The following is a 23,567-nucleotide window of genomic DNA, read 5'->3' as shown; positions in this document are numbered from 1 at the left end:
ACCATCCAACTATCGAGTTTGCCCATAGGCATTTGAAGAAATTATTTTTTTTATATATACGATAAAAAGAATCCTGGACGGAAATTATCTCAATGCAGAATACTTAGCTATAGAAAATAAATAATGAGTGAAGCTCCTTGACGATATAGCGCACGTATCCACTTTGTTAGGTGCTCAAGGCACCCCTATATTACTCCAGCTATGCTAGTCTACCTATTCCGGGGCTCATAGCTTTTTAAGGAATTACATACGGTATGTATTAGTTGGTGCACAAAACCTGGTAACGCCCTTGCACAACCAAAGCAGCAATTTATTTATCGTGCTTGATTTTATGTTTTGTTTCGCCAACCAGAGGTGCAGGCGAGATTAAGGGGTCCAAATGTCGTGAGTCCGTCACAAACATAACACATATAACTACGCAACCGTTAGTCACTTTTCAACCAAAAGTGGATGGTAGATGTACTTAGGCGTTGTGGCGCGCGCCTGTAATCCAAGCTATATGAGGAAGTCACAAATTGGTGCAGAGGTTCGAGGTTTCGAGCCCTGGTCACGTCTTTCGGATGGTGACGTTAAAAGTCGGTCCCAGACGTAAATAATCATATCTGATTGATACACCTCTGACAAAACTCAAAAACACACACACATTCTTAGGGGACCTGCATGTTATGCTTCAGTTAAGGTAACATGTTAAGGTCAAAGGTCATTTTCAGGTCAACGTTAAAGTTTACGTACGTAAGACTCTTATGACACATACAGAGCATGTACTGCATGTAAAGGACTTGAGTAGCAGGATGGCCGAGGAGATGCTGGCTTGAGTCGGCGAGTAAAGATGATGAGTAGAAGCAGTAGAGTGACTCGACGTTTCGGGCAGGTTGACTATCCGTCACTCCTGAAGACGTCAGCGATTGACATGCCACCATGCAAACCTTCAAACAACATATTACATACGTGTATAGAAAAAAGGGAAACTATCGCTTGATGGACATAACTACAAGCACAAAACCTCCAACTGGTGAGAAGATTTTTTTAAAGTGAAAATGCTCAAAGGATCTGATAGATTTCAGCCCCGAATCTTACCTGAAAATAAAGCAAATTCCATTAACAGATAAGACGCGTGTGCGAAGCGTGCACCTGTACTCGAAACTCTTGTTTGAATCGCTCTTGAAAGTGACCAGTAAAAAAAACACGACAACATAAGATTTACTCGAAAATCATGATTGTACCTTTTCCAAGTCTTCTTTAAGGCTATTATGCATCAGTTTCCAACGCCACAAAATCCACCCGTCTTTAGTATTGAACTAGTTGAAGGCTGTAGCCTCGAGAGGGGTATCTTTGACTTGTAAAGGGAGCATTAGCGGTGACAATGCCCCGATAATTAGGTCTTTTCATTGTAATTAGGGCGTAATTAGCACACAAAGAAAGTGGGATGAGCTTGGTACGGATTGTGATTAGGGGTTACAATGGAACCCCCATCCCCCACGCCAAGCGTAGGGTTGAAAAGGAATGTGATGGAAGGCCCCCCTTGCTCTACAGAAACTTTTGAAAATTTTGAGCAGCTTTATTTCTTTACCGGATAAAAAGGTCGTAGTAGGGATTTCTGTTTTCGTAAAATCCAATCTCCTCTGCTGATTATTAGGTATTCATCCACCCCTCCCACCTCTTTTGTAAGTTGGTTTATATTATTACCCCACCATCCCCACCCACCCTTTAATATCTCAAACTACTTTCACTTCTTTAGTTAGATCTTTTTTCTCCACATCGTTCACAATTTCTTCTTCTCCCGACCACTCGTCCTTCCCCTCCCCTCTTTACCCCCTTAGCCCCTATTTGTTACCTTTCTCTCTTATTTATTAGATTCACAATGGTCGCAAAAACTTTGTTATCTCCCTCGAACATTTCTCACCCCCCCCCCCCTCCTTGAATTCTTCCCCCATCTTATCACGTGAGCACACAACTTTAATATGCAAATTAGGCTGTATTCTAATCTCAAGAGTGTGAAAGACCTTTCTCAATCGACAAGACGCAATGTTCCTGTAAAGTTTCTCCCGAATTGCTGGATTTGAAATGATAAAAATCTGAATATGAAGTTTTGTTCCACTGGAGCCAAATCCACTTTTGGTATTTTTCTGTAAATCAAGGTTTTTTTTATCCCCCACTTTCCCTTAGTCACTGCTGTTTTATTTAGATAGATGATAGTACTACCATCTAAGATTAATTATTTCATGATTTAAAAAAATTAGCATTCATTATCAATTTTTAAAGAATTTTTGAAATTTTATTTTTCATGAATTTAGCTCTTTTTGGAACAAAACCCTAGGAAAATGTCAATTTTTGCATTTTAGACATATTTGATATTGGAAATTGAACTTAAAACACACAAATATGGCTCGAAGGGAACATTTCACATCTTTTCTGATGTTTATTCATTGAAAATTAAAAAACGAGAAGAAACCCATATTTTGTCATCTTTTCACAAAGGACGATTTCTAATTCCAAAAGGAGCTAAATCCAAAAATATTCATGAAAATTGTAAAATTCTATTTTCGGCTAAATCTGCACTAATGGTGATAGTGCTTCGCGCTCGCATTATTTGATTTTTAAAAGATGTAACGTCTTTATCGCTAACTGCATACAGTCTTTAACAGATACCCCCGGGGGGGGGGCACTCGACCAGAAAAGTGGTAGGTGTGTGCCGCGGGAGAGACAAAAAACGGGGGCCTTGGAGCGGGCTTATTGTAAAAAGGAGGGTCCTCGGAACGGGCTTCGGAACTACAATTTTGTGAAAACGGGGGTCCCTGGAACGGATCGTCAGCGTGAGTACGTGCGTATATGCATCCCTATGGAACGGGCAAGCGTGCATGATGCAGCTAGCGCGGCCTCCGCCGGCTGCGCTCTCGCAGAGACGATGGTTGGACAGCGCTCTGCGGCCGCTTTTCACCAAACTTGCAGCAGATCAATGCGTCCGGAACGGCGCAACGAAAAATATGCGAAGCCTTGGAGCGGATTTCTTTCTTCTTTGAACAAAACGCTATGCCTTGGAGCGACTTTCTTTGTTTTTTTTCTCAATAACACAAAAATGCTATGCCTTGGAACGGAAATTTGGGTGTGAAAATGGGGGTCCCCTCCGCGGCACATACCCACTATGCATTATATACTGAGTGCCCCCCCCCCCGGCAGATACCTTTTCCATCAGATCATTTCTGCTCGCGCTTCGCGTTCGTAGTAATTATTTAGTTGCATACACATCTTTTTCAGGATAACAAACATTCCCCAGTTCACATTTTAAGGAAAAATACACAAGATTTCCAAAAATTTGTGTTACTCTACTTATATAATATTACCCTTGTATGAAATTTTGATATAGGGTCTACATCTTGCTTGCTTTTCAGTATAGACCTCCACTTTTTTTCATTTCACTAGTACGTTTCAACCCTGCATATGTTATGCAGTTAATGCATCTTTTCATTTTAAAAATGATTTATTGTGAAATGTGCTTTGAGGATTTGTGGAATATATATAAATATATATCAAGAACTATAGTCCTTACGACGTGTAAGACTGCAACAAAATGCACCCAGCCTTCGTAAAAAAAATCCTATATCCGCGGCTGCATATGTTTGTTATTATTTTGATACACATTTGTGCACATTTAGTTTTAGGAGGAAAGAATCCCAAAACAGTGTTCGTTGGCTTCAGCTTGCTCTCATTCTTGATTTATTTTTGTTTGGCAAATTAGTCTTAATTGACTATTTGACACACACTAAAAAAGTGGGATAAGTGTATTTTTATATAAATTTGTTTTCTTATAAAAAAATGTTCATTTCAGATTTTTTTCTTTTTTCTCCTTAATTATCATTTTTTATGTAATAATTAAAGTACTGTTTTGGTCATCACTAAATAATGAGAGAATACTTAAACAAAAACGAAAACCAACAATACAAGCGATCAACAACGGATGGAACACGCATGTCGTCGGCAAAATAAGCAAAATAAATTTTCCACTTGACACGACCGTACCATATTTTACTTGCAGAGCTGCATGCAAACTTCGAAGTAGACTATTAAAATTGTCGACAATTGCCAAAAATGGCCAGTCTTTTGAAGCAAGTTCTTACTGGATCAGAGAAAAGTTGTGCTGTGACCATTCATGGTAACCTTAATTCATTCCTTTGTTTTTATCTTGAAGCATGCCATTGAATTTTCTTTGTCCAACAAAGCATTGTTATTTTTCAGCATCCTCAGTCCCATCCATTTGTTTTCGCGTTTTCAACAAGACGCGGCTAGAATTAGAAATTATGCACGGACATGACGGATGCAAATACACTCATTGCAGTGAAAGAGTCAAGTGTATATGTGGGGTTTTTTTTAAACTCTTAAGTGCATGAGTCGGATATGTTTATGAGGACAGTGCCCTTTTCACTTCCCTGAGGAACATTGATAACAATTAGAGGAAATTGAGGAATGGAATTTGATGTGCTAAAATTAAAAATAGAATGTGATGTGACCTCATTTCCCCAGCCCAGTTCTTAATCTTATCTATTTTTTGTGAGTGACTTGCCCTCTTCCTATAATTATGTCATGAAACCTATGTTTACATTGACTGGCATGTTCTGTCAGTGTTGGCTCTTGACAGGTGAATGAACTTTCCTAGATTTCAAGTTGTGGGGAAGAATTATTTTTATTAAAAATTTTAACAGAGACAGAAACATGGACGTCTCCTCACTTTCATGACTGGTGACTTCATTGTCACGTATGAATCAGAGATGATTATTCGGGGCAGTGAGGAACGTACCTTTTTCATTAAATGATCCCTTCAAGTAATGTACCTTAACTTAAAATGAAGGGATAGTGGTGGGGGGGGGATTAGAAGTGTTATAATGTATCAATATTTTAATTTACTTATCCATGAACAACAGAATGTGAGCACAGTATGCAAATATTGCAAGCAAAGCTTTTTTTTAGAAGCACACCCCCGAAAAAAGTTATTAAAAAAACTACAACTTTTTCAGGAGCACACCCCCTATGTGTCCTTGACCAAGAGAATAATAAAAAAAGAAAAGGGAAAGAAAGGGAAAATGCACTTAGACTAATGTGAAGTTATTAATACAAAACAAGGCTTTACTTGGAGATTTAGCTCCTACATGTAGGTAGTGACCTGTTTTAGGGGGAAACATTGAAATATAGTCCAAATCTGTTTTCTTCTTAATTAGATTTTCATTTGATTTATTTGGAAAATATAAATGTCTGTAGATTATAGATGGTGCTATTTCTTAATTCTCAGATTTGTATGTCATCTTCTTTTGATTTTTGCAGACACAGTGGAACATAGTGGAAGATACTTGATGAAATGTTTCTTGAAAGAAATGGCAGAAAGGTGGATAATTTTTTTCTTTCATTTATTATTTGTGTGAAATGAAGTAGATCTCAGTCAAGCCCTTCTTTTTAATTCTTGAAATGAATATAAAAGGCTGTGGGGCTATACCATCTAATTTGATAAGAATCGAACATTCAGACATGTATGTATATAGTTTATTGCAACTTCCAACTTATTTGTTAAATCTTCGAAGTCTGATTATAGTAAAACATTGTGATTTAGTTCTTTAGCAACATTTTAATGTCCTAATAAATGTTTGGATTTGATAAATGAATGGAAAGATGATAAACTAGAGAATTTATGATTTTTCTTGCATTTGATTACCATGAGTTTTCAAATAAAAGTCCTAATAAATTTGGCATTTTAGATTTTGTTTTGTGTATTAAGATTTGAAGATATCCCTTTTAATTAAAAAAATTGATTTCTTTCCGATGAACTTGCATATTGAGAAAAATGTTATCCTGGACTCTTGCTGCTGATCTACTTGGTGAAAATGCAGTAGCCCTGCCCTGCAATCCAACCTAAATTAAAAGTTGTTTTGACTAGAAAATAGGAAAATCATATCAGTAGATGAATGAAAGTTTAAACAATATTGGATATTAAAACAATGAGAAATTATGGATTTTTAAGGTTTGTCAAAATTGGTAATCACTGGTGGTATCATAGAGATGTAAGGTGATACTACTATTCCATTTACTTTAATACATCAAATGGCAAAAATCAGGTGTTTGTAAAAGTTTTACTTTTATTTTTTTCATGAGGACCCAAGATAATATGCTACCTGTGTTCATTGTTATTACTATGATCCCTGTTCATTATGCCCTATGGGAAAGTTGTCCCTACGTTTTGTTGTGGTTTACTCACCCAGTGGTATAGCTTGCCGGTCATTACATGGGAATCGTCATCTTTAATTTCATTTAAATATAATCTTAAAAAACATCTTGGGTCAATTGACAGTCAAGGCACTTGCTACATGTACTTTGTTAAATTTATGTATTTGAATGTTTGAAAACCATTGAAATAATCTCTCTAATTTTGCAATGTTTATTATTGATGTCTTTTCAGCTTTTATTATTGCATTGTTGCATATTTTATGTTATTTTGAATGTTTTTATCTGTGAATATTATCTGTTATTGCATTCTTGTGTATAGGGGCCCCATGGGCGATTGAATGGGCTACCCCTTATTGAATAAACAAACCCAGTTGCCAATTTGAAATTTACTTGGTCTTAGGGATCTCAATTTCAAAACAGCTATTACATGTAATTTTTTTTCTTGCTTGCCCGATTTCTTTTCAACTTTCTCCATTTGAAGTAACATTTAACTTTTTGTGAAACACTCCCTTGTTACCTTCAGGGTCGATGAGATTCACCTCTTTGCCTTTGACCAAGCCCCTGATGCTCTCTTGGCTGGAACTGACCCAGAGACAAGGAGAAAGGTCAAAGGTCATGATGGATGGACTGACCCTCAGGGCTGGAATTCTGATCGGTAAGTTTGATTTTATCAGTGTTGATATTTGATTGATTGTCTCACCTGCGAAGCAAAGTGAGACTATAGGCGCCGCTTTTCCGACGGCGGCGGCGGCGTCAACATCAAATCTTAACCTGAGGTTAAGTTTTTGAAATGACATCATAACTTAGAAAGTATTTGGACCTAGTTCATGAAACTTGGCCATAAGGTTAATCAAGTATTACTGAACATCCTATTAGAGTTTCATGTCACATGACCAAGGTCAAAGGTCATTTAGGGTCAATGAACTTAGACCATGTTGGAGGAATCAATATCGAAATCTTAACCTGTGGTTAAGTTTTTGAAATGTCATCATAACTTAGAAAATATATGGACCTAGTTCATGAAACTTGGACATAAGGTTAATCAAGTATCACTGAACATCCTGCATGAGTTTCACGTCACATGACCAAGGTCAAAGGTCATTTAGGGTCAATGAACTTTGGCCGAAATGGGGATATCTGTTGAATTCCCATTATAACTTTGAAAGTTTATGGATCTGATTCATGAAACTTGGACATAATAGTAATCAAGCATCACTGAAAATTTTGTGCAAGTTTCAGGTCTCATGATTAAGGTCAAAGGTCATTTAGGGTCAATGAACTTTGGCCGAATCGGGGGTATCTGTTGAATTACCATCATAACTTTGAAAGTTTATTGGTCTAGTTCATTAAACTTGGACATTAGAGTAATCAAGTATCACTGAACATCCTGTGCACGTTTCAGGTCACATGACCAAGGTCAAAGGTCAATGAACTTTGGCCGAATTGGGTGTATCTGTTGAATTACCATCATAACTTTGAAAGTTTATGGATCTGATTCATGAAACTTGTACATAAGAGTAATCAAGTATCACTGAACATCCTGTTCGAGTTTCAGGTCACATGATCAAGGTCAAAGGTCATGTAAGGTCAATGAACTTTGGCCATGTTGGGGTTTTTTGTTGAATAACCATCATATCTCTGTAAGCTTATTGGTCTAGTTCATAAAAAGTGGACATAAGAGTAACCATGTATCACTGAACATCTTGTGCGAGTTAGAGTAGTATTCAAAGTCAGCACTGCTGCTACATTGAACCGCGTGATGCAGGTGAGACGGCCAGAGGCATTCCACTTGTTTTAATATATCTATCCCTGGAGAAATTGCCCTCATTGATATCTCTATTAATGTCAAGGTCTTATGCGGGAATACAAAAGTATGCCTTTTATCTCCTATGGTGGTTAACCAATATGATAAAATGTTAACATTCAAATTTAAAAAAATTCTGTACCATGCTATTTAAGCATGGCTTGCCTGGCACTTTGCCAATTCCTTTTGGGATTAAAAGAATCACTTTCCTGAAGAAGACTAAAGTATTTGTCCCACAATTTGGAGATTTATATAAATTTACCTAAAATGCATGTAAATAAGAAGTAAAAATAAATATATACCTGTTATGGTAGTGATTTCACAATAAGTTTGTACAGAATCTGATCACATGACCACCCAAGTGCTTGTATGTATAATTGAAAAAAAATATGTGCTGAAGGATTCTGGAAGAAATTGTGCAATTGATGGGAAATGATGAGCAATGCAAGCATGAAATTGCCGGGTACCTTTTTTCCATTCAATGACAATACACTGTCCCACATGTGCTTATCTGTGTTGGTGATCTTCAGTGTGATTGTTTTTCAGCTCAGGTTTTTTCATCATTTCACAATGTTTAGTAAATGTAACTGTACCAGGGGCCCGTAACACATAGATTATCAATGATCATAGAACATTTTTCTACGACTTATTGCATTGACAGAGCTACTAGTTAGTATGTTTGTTTTTTTCAAATCATAATTTATTGAGAAAAAAAATCATCTGTATGTGTTTCTATTTCATAAAACCTTCACAAATATGGTTATTGGATTAATGTAATTTCAGGTTACTTTTTTTCAATCATTTTGTTAAATCCAGGGTGAGATGTACACATGTTTCAATGTTCTTTTTGATCTGCAAGAGCAGTGCGCATTGTAGATGGCATGCAGCGTGAGTGCCACAATGATTGCGCGCCCCACGCATTTTTATTATGAAATACGATTTTTTGAGGGGAATTTTTTTTTTTAATCACAGAAATCAATTTTTCATTCCCAGAAGTCGGCAGGTCTGCGTTGACTACAATGTACAATCAGTCGTGAAAATCAAGTGTTGTCTAAATCTGTGGTGATGTTTATGAAAATCAGATTTCTCTGTGTTTCCCATCAGCAACCTGATATCTTCCAACTACAACACAGTCCACCTCACATCGGACAAGGGATTCGTGGATCACATAAAGGAGAGGAAGGAGCCCGGCAGCGGTCAGATAGCAGTGGTCATCGACTCCCTCACACCTTACATCCTCCATCGGTCAGCCCCGTTCACCTGCAAGAGCCTTCATGCACTGACCCATCTACCGGAACCATCAGGTAAAGGGTGATAAAGATAGATAGATAGATAGATAGACTGACAGACAGATAAATTATATTTATTGTGATAAAACTTCAATTAGCAGCCAAAGGCTGAATTACATGAATTTGTACAGAGTAAAATTTCAGTAAACAAACAAGCAGAACAGTAAAAAACAACAAAGTATACCAATGTATAATATTGGAAAGGGGATACAAGAAAAATGTATGAAGATGGAGAAGTAATGTCAAAGGGAGGAATGGGGAAAGGTTGGGAGTAGACTGAAGGTTCTAACAGAATTAACATTTTAATATAAATATATATTTAACCAATGTTGAATGAATAATAGATTAAAGGGCGAATTGTATGAAATAATCTTGCTTTTTTAGAAAAGAAACAAACGAAAGCTATTAATTAGGGTCAAATTGAAGGAGGAAAACATGTATTCCATACAAAGGTTTTCTAAACAGTAATATGGGCATATGGATTCTAGGCGTCCTGGATGTAGGCAACATATCCAACATGCTAAATTGCCACATTGATTAACATCAGGGCCTCCGTCTTACAAAGAGTTGCAATTGATCTGATCAATTTCAAGTATGGAAAACCAGCAAAGTCAACATAGAAAATGTTTTTTTTTTCCAAAAACTTTTCTAGACACGAATGCATATCCATAAATTCATTGATTTCTGGACAACTGGGTTTTTTTTTCCTGGTTTTCAAAGGACATTGTGCAAATTTTCCTGTAGAAAAAAGTTATAACACTGACGGATTTCCATGGATTTACAATTGATTGGATCAATCGTAACTCTATGTAAGACACTGAACTCAAAACAAGTTTGCTCAAAGCGTGTGTAAGAAAGACAGAATTTTATTTGCTTGATAGCTTAAAATCCATAAATTATGTTTTCCAGTTTCCATCATTGATATTGGAATAAACGATTTGGTCAAAAATGGGAGGCAAAATATGGGACTTGATTCAGCCTTAATTGCGGATTTTGATGTTAAACCAGTTCAAGTGATAAGAGATATAAAGTTTATTCAAACCAGTCAGGTGATATGATACAAATATTTAGTACAAAGGTTGGCAAAGAGAATATAGCATGAAAGATTTAGGACCCCATGGAAGCAGAGCTTGTGAAGTGGGCCCCTTATTGATAATATAGCAACATAACAAAACAAAAGATGATAAAACATACAAACAAAACAAAAATAATACAATTATTTTTACAATGATAAACCAGAAAGTAGAAAAAGATTGATTTAAGACATTTTGCAATGGATTTGATTTAATTTAATTCCAAACATTTTATAATGTTCTGGTGAATGCATGTGTGACTAATAATTATTTATAAATTTCCTTTAAAGTATTAATACATTATCCTGTACATTCCAGAATTCCAGGTCACCCAGGTGGTCAGTTTGATCCATTCCGACGTCCATGACGACTCTGTCCTGAGGGCCATCAATCACCTATCTTCAACGGTCATCCATGTATCGGCCAACATGTCCATAGCTCCGCTGGACAGAGAGCCCATGGGCTATTGTGATATCCAACACAAGAGACCATCCGGGAAGGTCTTGCAAAAGGTGGGTAGGTGCTTTGTTATGGGTAGTGTTCTGACATCGCAATATGCAGCTGGCTTGAAGCAAGTTCTTACTGGATCAGAGAAAAGTTGCACTGTAGCTATTCATGGTAACCAACGGTTCATTTTGTTGTTATCCTGAAGCATGCCATTATTCTTTGTCCAACAAAGAATATTTGTTTGTTTGCACCTTCACTTCGGTCCCATTCATTCGTTTTCTCGTTTTTCATGATCAAGACACGGCTAGAAGATTACATGTGGCTCATGGCAATGAATGAATCAAGTGTGATGTTGTATTAAATGTCAAAGGTATTGATGATATGTGACAAGCATAAGGCAATCTGTATAGTAGTGTGAGCACCTAGGATGTCTGCATCGTCACCAACATCACATTTTAAAATGTTCATGAATTGTTTTAGAAAACGGGCATGCAGAATGAATTTGTAAGGGAAAGTTTGTTCGATTGTAGGATCGCAGACAAAGAGATCACATCTGCCTTCTATTGGTCAATTATGACAACATCACATGTATATCTAGTATGCACTCCATAGTGAGAGGATAAAAATCATTACTATAGCAAAAGAATGCCAAAGAATGTGTATTCCAGCTTTTACACACTATAGGGAAAATGATGCATTCAAAATGTATACTGCTGCAACCCAACAATGCATGGAACCGCTGGAGGGTTACATAAATTGAAAACATGGACATGTGACTTGAATATGCTCCCACCATTGGCTACAGTGTTGGAACGCATTTCATAATAATGATTATATCTGTGTTTTATACTTCAGAGAGAAGGCTATAGTATAGGAGACAGCTATCAACTCATCACATTCCTTGGTTTACCAAGTACTAACACGACGGAGCCAGACCAACAGGTAAGTTCACAGGTGTTTAAAGTCCAGGGCTCCGTAACAGCGGTTTGCAATCAGTCGCTATACACCAATGACCAATCAAGATCATTGTTGCATGCGCACTTTGTTCAAAATACCGACCAGGAACCAATCAATGCGGTTCTTTCAAAGTTGCAATTCATCTCAAACTTTTGTGTTACGGAGCCCGGATTATCAGGCATTGATCTTCTCTCTCTCTCAAAACTAACATTGAGGGCCTCCTAGCTCTCAATGGGGATCGGAGATGAGAGGATCGGCACTGAGTTAGGGATTGGGAGTCCGGAGGCCCTCTTGGAATACTAGCGTCCATACATCAACGTCCAATCTGGACTAGGGTGTATAGGAAAATACCTTGATGAATAAACTTAAGTGATGCAAATAGTCCCAGGATTCTTTCACAAGGAGTTAAATCGTGAGTGAATGCTTAAAGGTAAATTCCAGTTTTGGTAATCTTTTAAAAATGAGATCGTACAGAATCCAATTAAATAACCAGCAAAATGTCTGTATAAATAAAACATATGTGCCAAAGGATTCTGGAAGAAATTGTGTAATTGCTGAGAAATCAGCACATAAGCACAGGATTCGGGTCAAGCGTCGGGCCCGACATTCAAAGCAATAATTATACACTGTCCCACGTGCGCTTATCTGTGTTGGTGGTCTTCAGTGTGAATATTTTTCAGCGTAGATTTCAAGATTTCACAAAGTTCAGTTTATGTAACTGCACCAGATCTAGATCCTCGATGATATACTGACAATTAAGCCCCGTTTTACAGACTTTCTCATAAAATCATGTTTCCTGCAACTACTGGTATTTCTCTTTAAACATAAATGCCCTGGTCCCCGTCACAGAGAGTAACTTTGATATTTTGACCTGCATTCAAACACAACTCTTTGTGGAACAGGGCCCCAGTTGTGAGTGTAAATGACCTCTAAATATGAGTTTGAACAGAATCCTATTTCATCATGTGGAGAAGATTTAGATAGAAATATTTATGAAACTGACATTGCAGCGATGAATAACCAACACTCTATTTTAGGTTTAATTTAAGTTAGCTTCAAAGCAAAATGAGCATGAGCACATCATCTGTATTGCTGTGGTTAGATACATACTGACAATGTCTACACAGGCTCTGCTCTGCTGCATATTATCTTTAGATACACAAGATAGAAATTTGGCTAAGATATGAAATTTAATCTGAGCTGAGAGATTACAAATAAGTGATCTTAGGATACCAGTATCAATCATAATAATAATGATAATAATAATATAGGGTATTTATATTGCGCACATATCCACCTTGTTAGGTGCTCAAGGCACTCCTATATTACCCGGCTAAGCTAGGCGGTCATAGCGCACACAGCTTTTTAAGGAATTACTTCCTACCGGTACCCATTTACCTCACCTGGGTTGAGTGCAGCATATTGTGGATCAGTTTCTTGCTGAAGGAAATTACGCCATGGCTGGGATTCGAACACACGACCCTCTGTTTCAAAGTCTGGAGACTGATCCACTGGGCCACAACGCTCCACAATTTAAATATAAAATGGATATGAGAATACCGTTCCAGGAATTTTAGTGTGAATTCAATTTACACATGTTTTAGAGTAATATTTTACTTTATCTATTTGACCCCCAGCCCGATCCAACAGCTAATTTGACCTTCAACTTGACCTTGAGTGAATCGGAGAAGAAGGCCAGGGAGAATGTTGTCTTGCCATTTACCAAAGTATCTAACAAGTAAGTTCTTTTGGAAGTCATATACTTCGCATCATCTTGGAACACAATTAGATTCCTTTATTCCAAAGCTATTTTATAGTAATATAGCATATAATTCATTTATTGGTATTAGAACTTGATATATTAAGCAATATTAGATAGCCAAGACAGATAGCCAAGCATGATTGGTCTGTAGCACGTCATGTGATATGATCAAAATCAATGTATTTTCCCATTCAGTCCACCTTCGATGATAATATTGACTAGCCAGTCCATGAGTATATTTTTCAACGTGTATTGCACCGTCTTGTAGATTAGATGTTACCAATTACACAGAAATAACATGTGGGACTAAAGTAGCGATCGTTTTCAATCGATCAACACTCATTATCAATTGGAATCAATCAATTTTCGAACTGGACTGTAAAATTTAAGTGAGTCCGACGACGACGTAGAAATGTGAGCCTACTATGAGTTAAGTTTAACATTAGATCTAACGTTAGGCCTTCTTCATTTACTACAATGGAGCCTAGATTTGTGTAGACAGGAATAGCCATAATTTCTCAAATTCTGGGGATTTATTTTACAATTTCTGGATATTTATTGGTGAGTGGAGCAAACGTAACGTTAGTTTGGCAGATAGAGCCTGAAGCTTGATTTGCTTAGTTTTATAACTTCTTGTTTGGGATTTGGTCTAACGATAACGTCAAAGCTTTGTGGTGATGTCTGATGAGCAATGAGGAATAAGATAGCTTTTGGATGAAGAAAATGGGTGACTAGATCTAGATTTAGGCCTAGGCCTAGATTTACAGGTTAGGTCTAATTTTTTAATGTGTTAGATCTAGATCTAGGCTAGAGTCTAAAAGTTAGATAAATCTAAAATTAAATCTTGCTAATGACAACATAAGTCAGTGCTTACAAAACATTAGTTAGATTTGGTCCTGGAACTGGTTTGACAACAGAACGATCAGGACCACCACAAACAGTACAATCACAACCTATTCTGACCTAGATCTATATCTAGTCATGTTTTATCTCATTTTCAATTAGTCTAGATCAGAATCTGCACCTGATCATGGCTCAACATGCATTCTCGGTCTGCCTTTGGTCCAGGACCTGGACTGGACTCTAACTTAGATCTAGGCCTAAACAAACTTGATTTTGATTATAAAAGGGTCATTCACTGTGTTAGACTAACATTACTTATACCAGTTCCATCAATCACTGTGAATATCATAAAAATATCTACTGCACGCATCGTAGACCTAACTTTACTAGATCTATCTTCATCATTAAAAGTTATCTAATATAAGAGATATTGACTGATGGGGTGTGTAAAAAAAAAATCTTTGGACCGCCTCAAGGATTTATATTTTCCCTAGTGATCATATTATCCCAAAATATAACCCCTCGGGGAAAATATAGATCTGGCAGTCCAAAGAATGTTTATATTACGCACCCCATCAGTCAATATCTGTATATTAATACATTGAACACACAGCATACATTGCATAGTGCTCACTTGCAATCGTTGCATCCAAAATTCTGAATGTTCTTATTATACTTATCGAACGTCCATGTTAAGTAGTATGAAAGTTGGGTCATTCGAAAGGAAAGTGTTTGTAATTGAAGCTTAGAAAGCGATGCTTACATTGTAATTATATAATATTGACTGGCCTGAGGGGATCAGCAAATAAATTACCCACAACAGAATTATATTGTCTCGAGTCGTTAGACGAGGGTAATAGGTCAATATATTTTATGTTCCCCGAACGAAAAGCCAGTCATTATTTTTATTATCCAAATCAGACATCTATAGCAAAAATCATGAAAATCTATTTTACAGTTTTATTTGCTTCCAACACTGTTTATCTTGTAAGGTGTCTGTTACAGTACATGAAATAAAGTGTTTCATAGTTCCAAGCATATTCTGAGCTACATGTTTTGTTGTTATCAATAATTCAGTCCAGATTGATTCAACTTTTTTGTTTTTGTTTTTCTCTCTGCATTTTGTTGTTGCACGCACCACGAACCGTCCTCTCTGCGCACTTCGATGCGAAAGTTAGTTTTGCAGAAAATGCATATAAAGAAAAGTTTTTTTTTAAACCAGCAATAAGTGCACCTACAAGGAGAGCAAATTATTTACCAGTGTCTTCGTTAAAAAGTTTAGGTTTCAAAGTTTCATCCCATATCCTTATATTTTCTTGAAGTTAATTATTTACACCACAGTGGGCAACGTAACAGAGAGGACGGTTCGTGGAATAGATACAGTGCGCTTAACTTTCGCATCAAAGTGCGCAGAGAGGACGGTCCGTGGTGCGTGCAACCATATATTTGTTTCCAACTCACATTTTTTTAATGCCATTAGTATCTTCTTGTAAGCTGTCTGCTTTAGTTCATAAAGTAATGACAGTTTTGTAATGTTCTTTTGTCATTGTTAATAAGTCAGCTGAGAGTGATTCAACTTCTTGTCAAATGTTTGAAGTACATTTTCTTTACTCAAGAATACTAAAAAGGAATCATTTCAATTATTTATCACACAGCTCAACAACTGGATCAGGTCAAATCTTTTACGAGCCCGATCAGGCTGATGACTACGATGACGAAGATCCGGACGACGATCTCGACATCTAGGTCATCGACCACGGACTGCTCCCCAGTTTGATCCTTCCTGAAGAATAGTTGCAATAATTCCTGCCAAGTTTGTCTTCTCAGAAAGGGTATTTCTTAATTATTTTGTTTTAACAGCTGCAGAATTCCCCTATAAACGTCCTGTTCCCCCAGCCGTACTCCAACCCTGAGGGCTGAAATTTATATTAAATCCAACAATAATTTAGGGTGAAGGGTTGAATTGTAGATGTAAGTTGGTGGTGATGGCAAAATGATTGCTTTAGTTAATAACAGTATTGATGGTGATAGTGTAAATGTGATGATGATGATCATGGGCGGAAATCCCAGGGGGACACGTCCCCCTACCCAAAATAGTAGGGGGACACAATGTCAAATGTCCCCCCTCTACTATTTGCGGTCTTTTATAATGGAAAGAAGTACATCATTTAAAATCGAAATAAAGATGTATTTTGGACGAGTTGACCTTACTTATTTGTTGATAACCCCTTATTTTTTTTGCTTGTCAAATTTTCCAGCCCCTGGTCCCCCTACCTTTGGGGAGAGATTTCCGCCCTTGATGATGATTATGATGGCAATGGTGATAAGAATGTTACCTAGTAGTTTTACATGCTTTTCATACTTGCATTTTATGGCCCTTCATTGGAATTCGCAATATTCCTTACTCATACTGGGTATTCCATTTCCAGTGAAAACTAACTCAGGGTAGTCCTTTATATCTAGGGCCAGATAATCCTGGATTATCGTCTGGCCTAGCCCATTTTGTGAAAGTTGAGTTTCATATGAAAAGGAAATGTTTTAATTTTTAAGCTTAATTGTAAGAAATGGTTAGGTCTTGGTGGGACGGCTTGGAGTCCTTAACGTACCTATTCATATGGGTTGTTAAAAAACGCGGTTTGTTATAATGAAAAAGTAGAAACACTCGCCAATATCTCCAATTATAAAATCTTCAACTTATTAGTCCCAGTAATAGAAATTTGTGTGGGGATTCTGCAGTTGCGAGTTTGGTATTTCATTGTGTGAATGTTACTCAGGTTTAGGAAGCGAGAAGCTCCTTTTTTTTGTAAAGTTGATAATTGTGAATGTTGATGAATCATTCTTAAGACCTGGGTCCCGTTTCATGAAGGCTTGTTATAATAAAAAAATGCACTGTTTCTCTAACAAGTTCAATATCAGCCAAACAGATTGAGCGATTTCAGTAGCTTTAAACTGTTATTGCATATATAAACAATCTGTATATTTTAACAAGTTTTATGAAACGGGCCCCCATTCTTCCATAATTCTTGCTTCAAATGCAAGCTTTGGGTTTTGCTCATTTTAAATTTCAATCAAAGCTCAACAATTTTTATTGTGTATATACATTATAAAATATGGGTTATTTTTCATGTTATGTATATTTTTGCATCTAACTCGTTTGTAAATTAAATGGCCAGAATAGTTACCAACACAATGGCTGATGAGTGAGTGTGTAATGCATAACTTTTCTCTCTTTTCCACCAAAAATTGTTATAGCTGAGAAAATAAACAGTTTTGGTATTTTGGTCAATGTTGCATGTTTGTTGGAAGTGCTTATTGAAACGAGTTGAACTGTGTTTTTAATTGATATCCAACTTATTCCATAATTTGGTTTGCTATTGGATTGCATGTGAAGAGTACACACTTTTCTTCATGATTCAACAGTTTAAGGTTTTTCCCTTTCAATTTATGCAAATTAGATGCATATAATCACATGTTAATTGATGTTTTATTTGAAAATGTAGAAAAGAATCAAGTACAAAGTTTTTTTTGTTTTTTGGGAGGGGGAGCATGGGTTATCAACAATTTTTAATTTTCAGAGAAATTTGTATTCATTGTTATTGATTAGTTCATTAAGTATTCTTATATACTCATGTGTACACAAATGTTTGAAACATAAAAAGGCATTTTCTGCAGCTAAATTTAAGAATGTGTTCTAACTTATGCCTTGCCTATCAGATGGTGTGGTACCTTACGAGAATCGATTACTTATTTTTGCAAAATTGATCTCAAGGGTTGATGTAATGAAAGTCACGTAAATCGAGGTTACGATTACACAACAGTTAAGATTGGAAGGTGGTTAGAATCCCTCCACAGAACTTGTCCTTTGCCAAGGCATTTATCTACATTTGCCACTCTCCAGACTCCACCCAGGTGTAGTTAATGAGTACCTGGTAGGAAGTATTTCCTTGATGCCTGATTAGGGTAGCCACACTTAAACCCGGGGTAATAAAACATTGTGTCAAGCAGTGCTCGCTGGGAGGATAGTGGCTGCTCTAGTAAAATGTGACGATGATGATGGGTTCTTGTAACGCCTCCATGTCCGACTCAGCTGGGCAAGCATTCAGCCTTCTGTCATTATCCTGAAGGCCCCAGCTGCTTGTTCCTGTTAATTAACACTTGGCAATTGTTTCATTACATGTAGCTCAGAATAATCAACAAAAAGGGAAAGTTCATTAAAAAAAAAACAGGTTCTTGGGCACAGATGTGTCTTCATTAAACAAATAGTGATTTTCACAGACAATTGTCATTAGCTACTGACAATTCTTGCATCTGATTGGTTCAGAGCTAATTAGTCAGCGAAAATCACCTCATGAAACTCTCCCCTTGCTGTCCAGTTAGGTGTGGAAAAATGATTTCATGCTTAATGATCGGAAGATTACACAATTTTTTTCTTGAAAAATGAAAAATGATTTCATGCTTAATGATGGGAAGATTACGCAATTGGTTTTCTTGAAAAATGAAAAATTATTTCATGCTTAATGATGGGAAGATTACGCAGTTGTTTTTCTTCATACTTTCTATCCTTTTACAAAACATTTAATAAAATAATGATATAGGATTTGTATAGCGCACGTATCCACCTTGCTAGGTGCTCAAGGCGCTCCTATATTACCCCGGCTAAGCTAGTCTACCGATTCTGGTGCGCACAGCTTTTTGAGGAATTTCTTCCTGTCGGTACCCGTTTACCTCACCTGGGTTGAGTGCAGCACATTGTGGATAAGTTTCTTGCTGAAGGAAAACACGCCATTCTCATTACAAAACACTTTCGAGCTGATAACTGGAAAATAGGATGCAAATTTTTTTCAGTATTGTTTCATAACAACATACATACTTCCTTATGTAATCTTTTATGGTCACGAATGATCAAGCGTTCATTAAATTTTATGAAGAGTGTTTTTCATCTGCAATGTACAATTAATCATCTCATAGGCCTATGTTTAATAATGTTCTCAAAATGAAATCTCAATCTTTTTAATGCAGGTGAAAATCTGCATTTTTCTTATGTTTTGGAGTACACTGAAAACCTTTAATAAATTCAACCTGGATGTATGGAAATGTGTTCTGTTAAATAACTTTAAAACCTTGTCTTAGTCCACAAGGAGCCTGTTACTCAAAGAATTGGGATTAAACACAATTCAGAAAATCAAGCGTAAGTCCGAAATGTGCCTTACTGATTGGATGAATATCAAGCTACATTTGATTTTTAAGTCGTGTTTGATTGCATCTCCCTTAGAAACCTGCTCCAGATGGGATTTTTATGGAGTGTTATGAAGTTAACTCTGAATCACCATTTTCACAAATTGTTCCAAGAGACAAAGAACAAAGTTGAGAAGCATACAGTATGCATTCAAAATTGAGATTTTTTTTGTAGTATCAGTTTCAGAGGGCAAAGAATATGCATTTTCATTTAATTTTTTTATGACATGAGACTGCATCGATAGACGAGATCAAAATATCACATCTTTGTTTTTTCATTGATTTGAAACTGTTGGGACACTTTGTGTAAATGATGACCATTTGCAGATTAAATCCTTTTATCTAGCTAATCTATCTAGCTGATTTTGTTAGGAATTCGGAGAATTAGAACTGATCTGAGTTGATCACAGTTCTGTTATAAGTCCAGATTTAAGATTTATAACAAGATTTGTGATAAATGATCTCAGTTCTGTTATAAGTCCAGATTTAAGATTTATAACAAGATTTGTGAGAAATGATCTCAGTTCTGTTATAAGTCCAGATTTAAGATTTATAACAAGATTTGTGAGAAATGATCTCAGTTCTGTTATAAGTCCAGATTTAAGATTTATAACAAAATTTGTAAGAAATGATCGCAGTTTTGTTATCAATCCAGGTTCACGATTTATAAAAAAAAATTGTAAGAAAAAGTTGAATTATATTGAATATTCATGATAGTGGATATGTCTTTCATGTCGATCAGATATGACACTTCTGGCAATCTACAATTATTACACTGACTTTAGCAGCACTGCTAGCATTTCAAAGTATCAATTTCAACCTGATTGCCATTTACCTCACCCGGGTTGAGTGTGGCAAATGTAGATTAATGCCTTGCCAGAGGACATAAATGTTGTTTGTGATTTTCAGTCTAAGTCTGCAACACTAGAATAACCTTGTTATTTAACCTTTTCAAGGTTATATACCACAAGGGCCCTGAAGTGCAAGCGGTATAATTTGGGTGCGTTGAAAAGCCGAGAAATATTACACTTGGTGCAAAAAACATTTTCTACAAAGAAAATATCAATGAAATATAGGAGGAGGGTTCATTGGAATGAAACGGGTTAAATCCCAGAGTATCAGCCATAAAGTTGAATAAACGAAAACAAAGTTGGAAATCAGCCTGTTGGATCTGTATCGGAAACTCAACATTACATACATTAAAGATAAATTCCAGTTTTTGTAACAATCTCAAAATGACTTTTGACAGAATCTAATATAATGACCACCAAAGTGTCTGTATGTATGAATAAAAATATGTGCCAAAGGATTCTGGAAGAAATTGTATAATTGCTGAGAAATAAGCAAAATAAGCGCGGATTCGGTCACTTCCGTCGGGTCTTTATTCCAGCAATATTAATACACTGTCCCACGTGTGCCTATCTGTGTTGGTGATCTTCAATGTGAACATTTTTCAGCGTAGATTTCAAGATTTTGACAAAGTTCAGTTTATGTAACTGTACCAGATCTAGATGCTTGATGATATTCTGACAATTAAGCCTGTTTTTACAGACTTTCTCATGAAATCAGTGTTTACTGCAACTACTGGCATTTCTCTTTAACGGTTTTGCATAACATGTTATGCAGTACTTGACATATCATATTTTGAAGTATACTTATATATTATATTATGAAATGTAGCTATGATTTAATATCATGATGCATAAGCTTTTACACAATATGCACTCATAGCCAATAAGAAGTGAGAAGTAAAGCTCTTTTCATGTGAGAAGTATTGGAATTTTTCCATCACATTGTCTATCAGAGATGAATAAACATCCCCTTATTCAGTTCAAATGCAAGTTGATTTCTATATTGAGCCATTTTGTGATTCAAATGTTAGATTGGGGAGTTTTTTTTTCTAATGACAAGGTTTGTAAAATGAAAAATGTGAATGATATACGTATAGCTACATCAAAATAGTGACAAAATGATAATTAATAACTAGTTATTTGTTTAACAATCTAATACAATGCATATGAAGAACATGCTACACATAGTAGAGATAAGCAAACCAATCTGACATTGCAATATGTTTTATACCTTGGTCAAATTTGCTCTACGGCGGCCGTATGGCGAGTCGAAAACAGCCATTTTTATTGCTTTTAATTCAACCACCAATATGTAGTTGGTACAAAAGATGTTAAAACGGCTGTTTTCGACTCGCCGTACGGCCGCCGTAAAGCAAATGTGACCAATGTATAATTGCATATTCTTTACATGAATTATCACTTTACTTTTGCAGTTTCTTCAGACTGTAAACCAAGATGTCCAGGGTTCAAATTCCACTAAAGCGCTTTCATTCTATGGCAAGGCATTTTATTTCTGCTAATTAGCCACTCTCGACTCTGGTGTAGTTAATGGGTACCCGATAGGAAGGAATTCTTTGAATGCTTGAGTGCCTAATTATGCAGCCATGCTTAAGCAGAGGTCAAGTTCATTGAAGAGCATACCCAATTATTGAGTGACACTGCTGCAATAAATGCAAACAAAATTAACAAATCAACCAATTTTAAGAAAACAAATATTTGATAATCATGTAGATAGGAAAAATATGTCAACGTTCCATTATAGCTTTGTGTATTGCCTTTGCAAAATACCCCTGGCTGAAATTGTCTGTTATGAACACATGTCTTTCTGGTAAGAATAATTTGTTTTCTCCATTTTTTAAAACCATGTTTAAGGTGGAAATGTCAGACTAGTCAATAGTCCAGTTCGTAGTTACTTCATGGACAATTTTGGTCAAATGACTTCCCATTTCTTTCATTATGATAGGCAGATTTCAAAGCAAGATATTACATAAGCTTGCCTTACATAGCAGTATGAAGAAATTGAATAGGCCAGGTGACTAGAATAGCACACCAATTAACACTTTATGAAGGTATTTTTTGCATTCCTACTTTGAATGCATATCATAGCATATTGCACAATGTACTTGGTCTTGGCAAACTGTGAAATACCAGTCGTTCGTGGATGCATTGTTTTTTTTGTGGATGTAAATGAAAACCACAATTCAAAAGAATATATGAATAATTAAGACATCAAAGTTGATGCTAATCTCATTAGATTTTAAATCACCATGTAACTTTAGTACAAATGACCTTCCTCTAATCATGCGCAGAATCTTTTGATCATGCGCAGAAAAGAACTACGAACTGGAATATAGAATCACTGACAGTTTTGTAATTATTTGATATTTGTACGTAATCTTGTAGTTATAATGCCAATTGAAATTCAAATTGGAAAAATGCTTTTGGTGTATGCCTTGATTGGACTTTGAATAAAGCCCTTGAAATTTTCTTCAATTCATGTTTGAACATTTATATTCATTGCTTCTAAAGTGTTATTTTTTTTATTTAATCATGTCTCTTTTATGATTGTGAAATGATAATATACCTTATGCGTAGTTCATGTCATTGATTTTCATTCAAAATGGCTAAAATAAAGAGAGTACATGTCCCGGGGGGGGGGGGGGGACTTCCATTGATGAGTGGATACCATGCGCAACCATGGGGTCTCGAAAAGCACCCTAAACACATAATTTCCATATTCTGAAGATGCACCCCTTAACAAGTATTGGCGTGTGAAACCCTGCCCTTAACAAGTATTGGGAACAAAACGATACTCTTGGCAACTATACCCTGAAATGAACCCCTTAACACGTACAGGAATGTTTTGTTATGTCACTGGTCCTTCGGTCGTCGGTTTTTTCTTTACTCATCATTTGGTTTAGTAAGACCCCACCTTCCACACCTCGCGCAAATCGGACTCTAAACACTTAGTGTTGGGGCAAAAAGGGACATCCTTTAATATAACATTTTAATTTTGTTTTATCATCCCCGCAAATTTGACCCTAAACACGTAACTTTTCATTATTTTTGTGTTTTTGACACCCTTATCATGTTACGTAC

At 36.3% G+C, this 23,567-nt stretch overlaps 2 protein-coding genes across 3 annotated transcripts in view; one reads left to right on the top strand and one right to left on the bottom strand.

Moving 5' to 3' along the window:
* The window catches only part of LOC121427673 (A disintegrin and metalloproteinase with thrombospondin motifs adt-1-like), a 29,361-nt gene extending 28,087 nt beyond the window's left edge, over positions 1 to 1,274 (bottom strand). For both annotated transcript variants that reach the window (XM_041624190.1, XM_041624191.1), the window contains exon 1: positions 1,078 to 1,274. In XM_041624190.1, coding sequence (XP_041480124.1) covers positions 1,078 to 1,195 — 118 coding nt within the window. In that variant the 5' untranslated portion in view covers positions 1,196 to 1,274. The remainder of the gene's footprint in view (positions 1 to 1,077) is intronic.
* Positions 1,275 to 4,019: 2,745 nt separating this feature from the next.
* Positions 4,020 to 16,545, top strand: LOC121428102 (elongator complex protein 5-like). Its single transcript, XM_041624686.1, has 8 exons — positions 4,020 to 4,150; positions 5,314 to 5,374; positions 6,731 to 6,862; positions 9,116 to 9,315; positions 10,692 to 10,885; positions 11,676 to 11,762; positions 13,415 to 13,515; positions 16,038 to 16,545. Exons 1-8 carry the CDS (start codon positions 4,087 to 4,089, stop codon positions 16,126 to 16,128), a joined length of 930 nt encoding a protein of 309 aa, XP_041480620.1. The 5' UTR covers positions 4,020 to 4,086; the 3' UTR covers positions 16,129 to 16,545.
* The last annotated feature ends 7,022 nt before the right edge of the window (positions 16,546 to 23,567 follow it).

This window comes from Lytechinus variegatus, chromosome 14, assembly GCF_018143015.1.
Source record: "Lytechinus variegatus isolate NC3 chromosome 14, Lvar_3.0, whole genome shotgun sequence".
NCBI classification, from domain to species: Eukaryota; Metazoa; Echinodermata; class Echinoidea; order Temnopleuroida; family Toxopneustidae; genus Lytechinus; species Lytechinus variegatus.
Note: the sequence above shows the minus strand (reverse complement) of the source record. Positions and strands in the feature narration are given on the sequence as shown.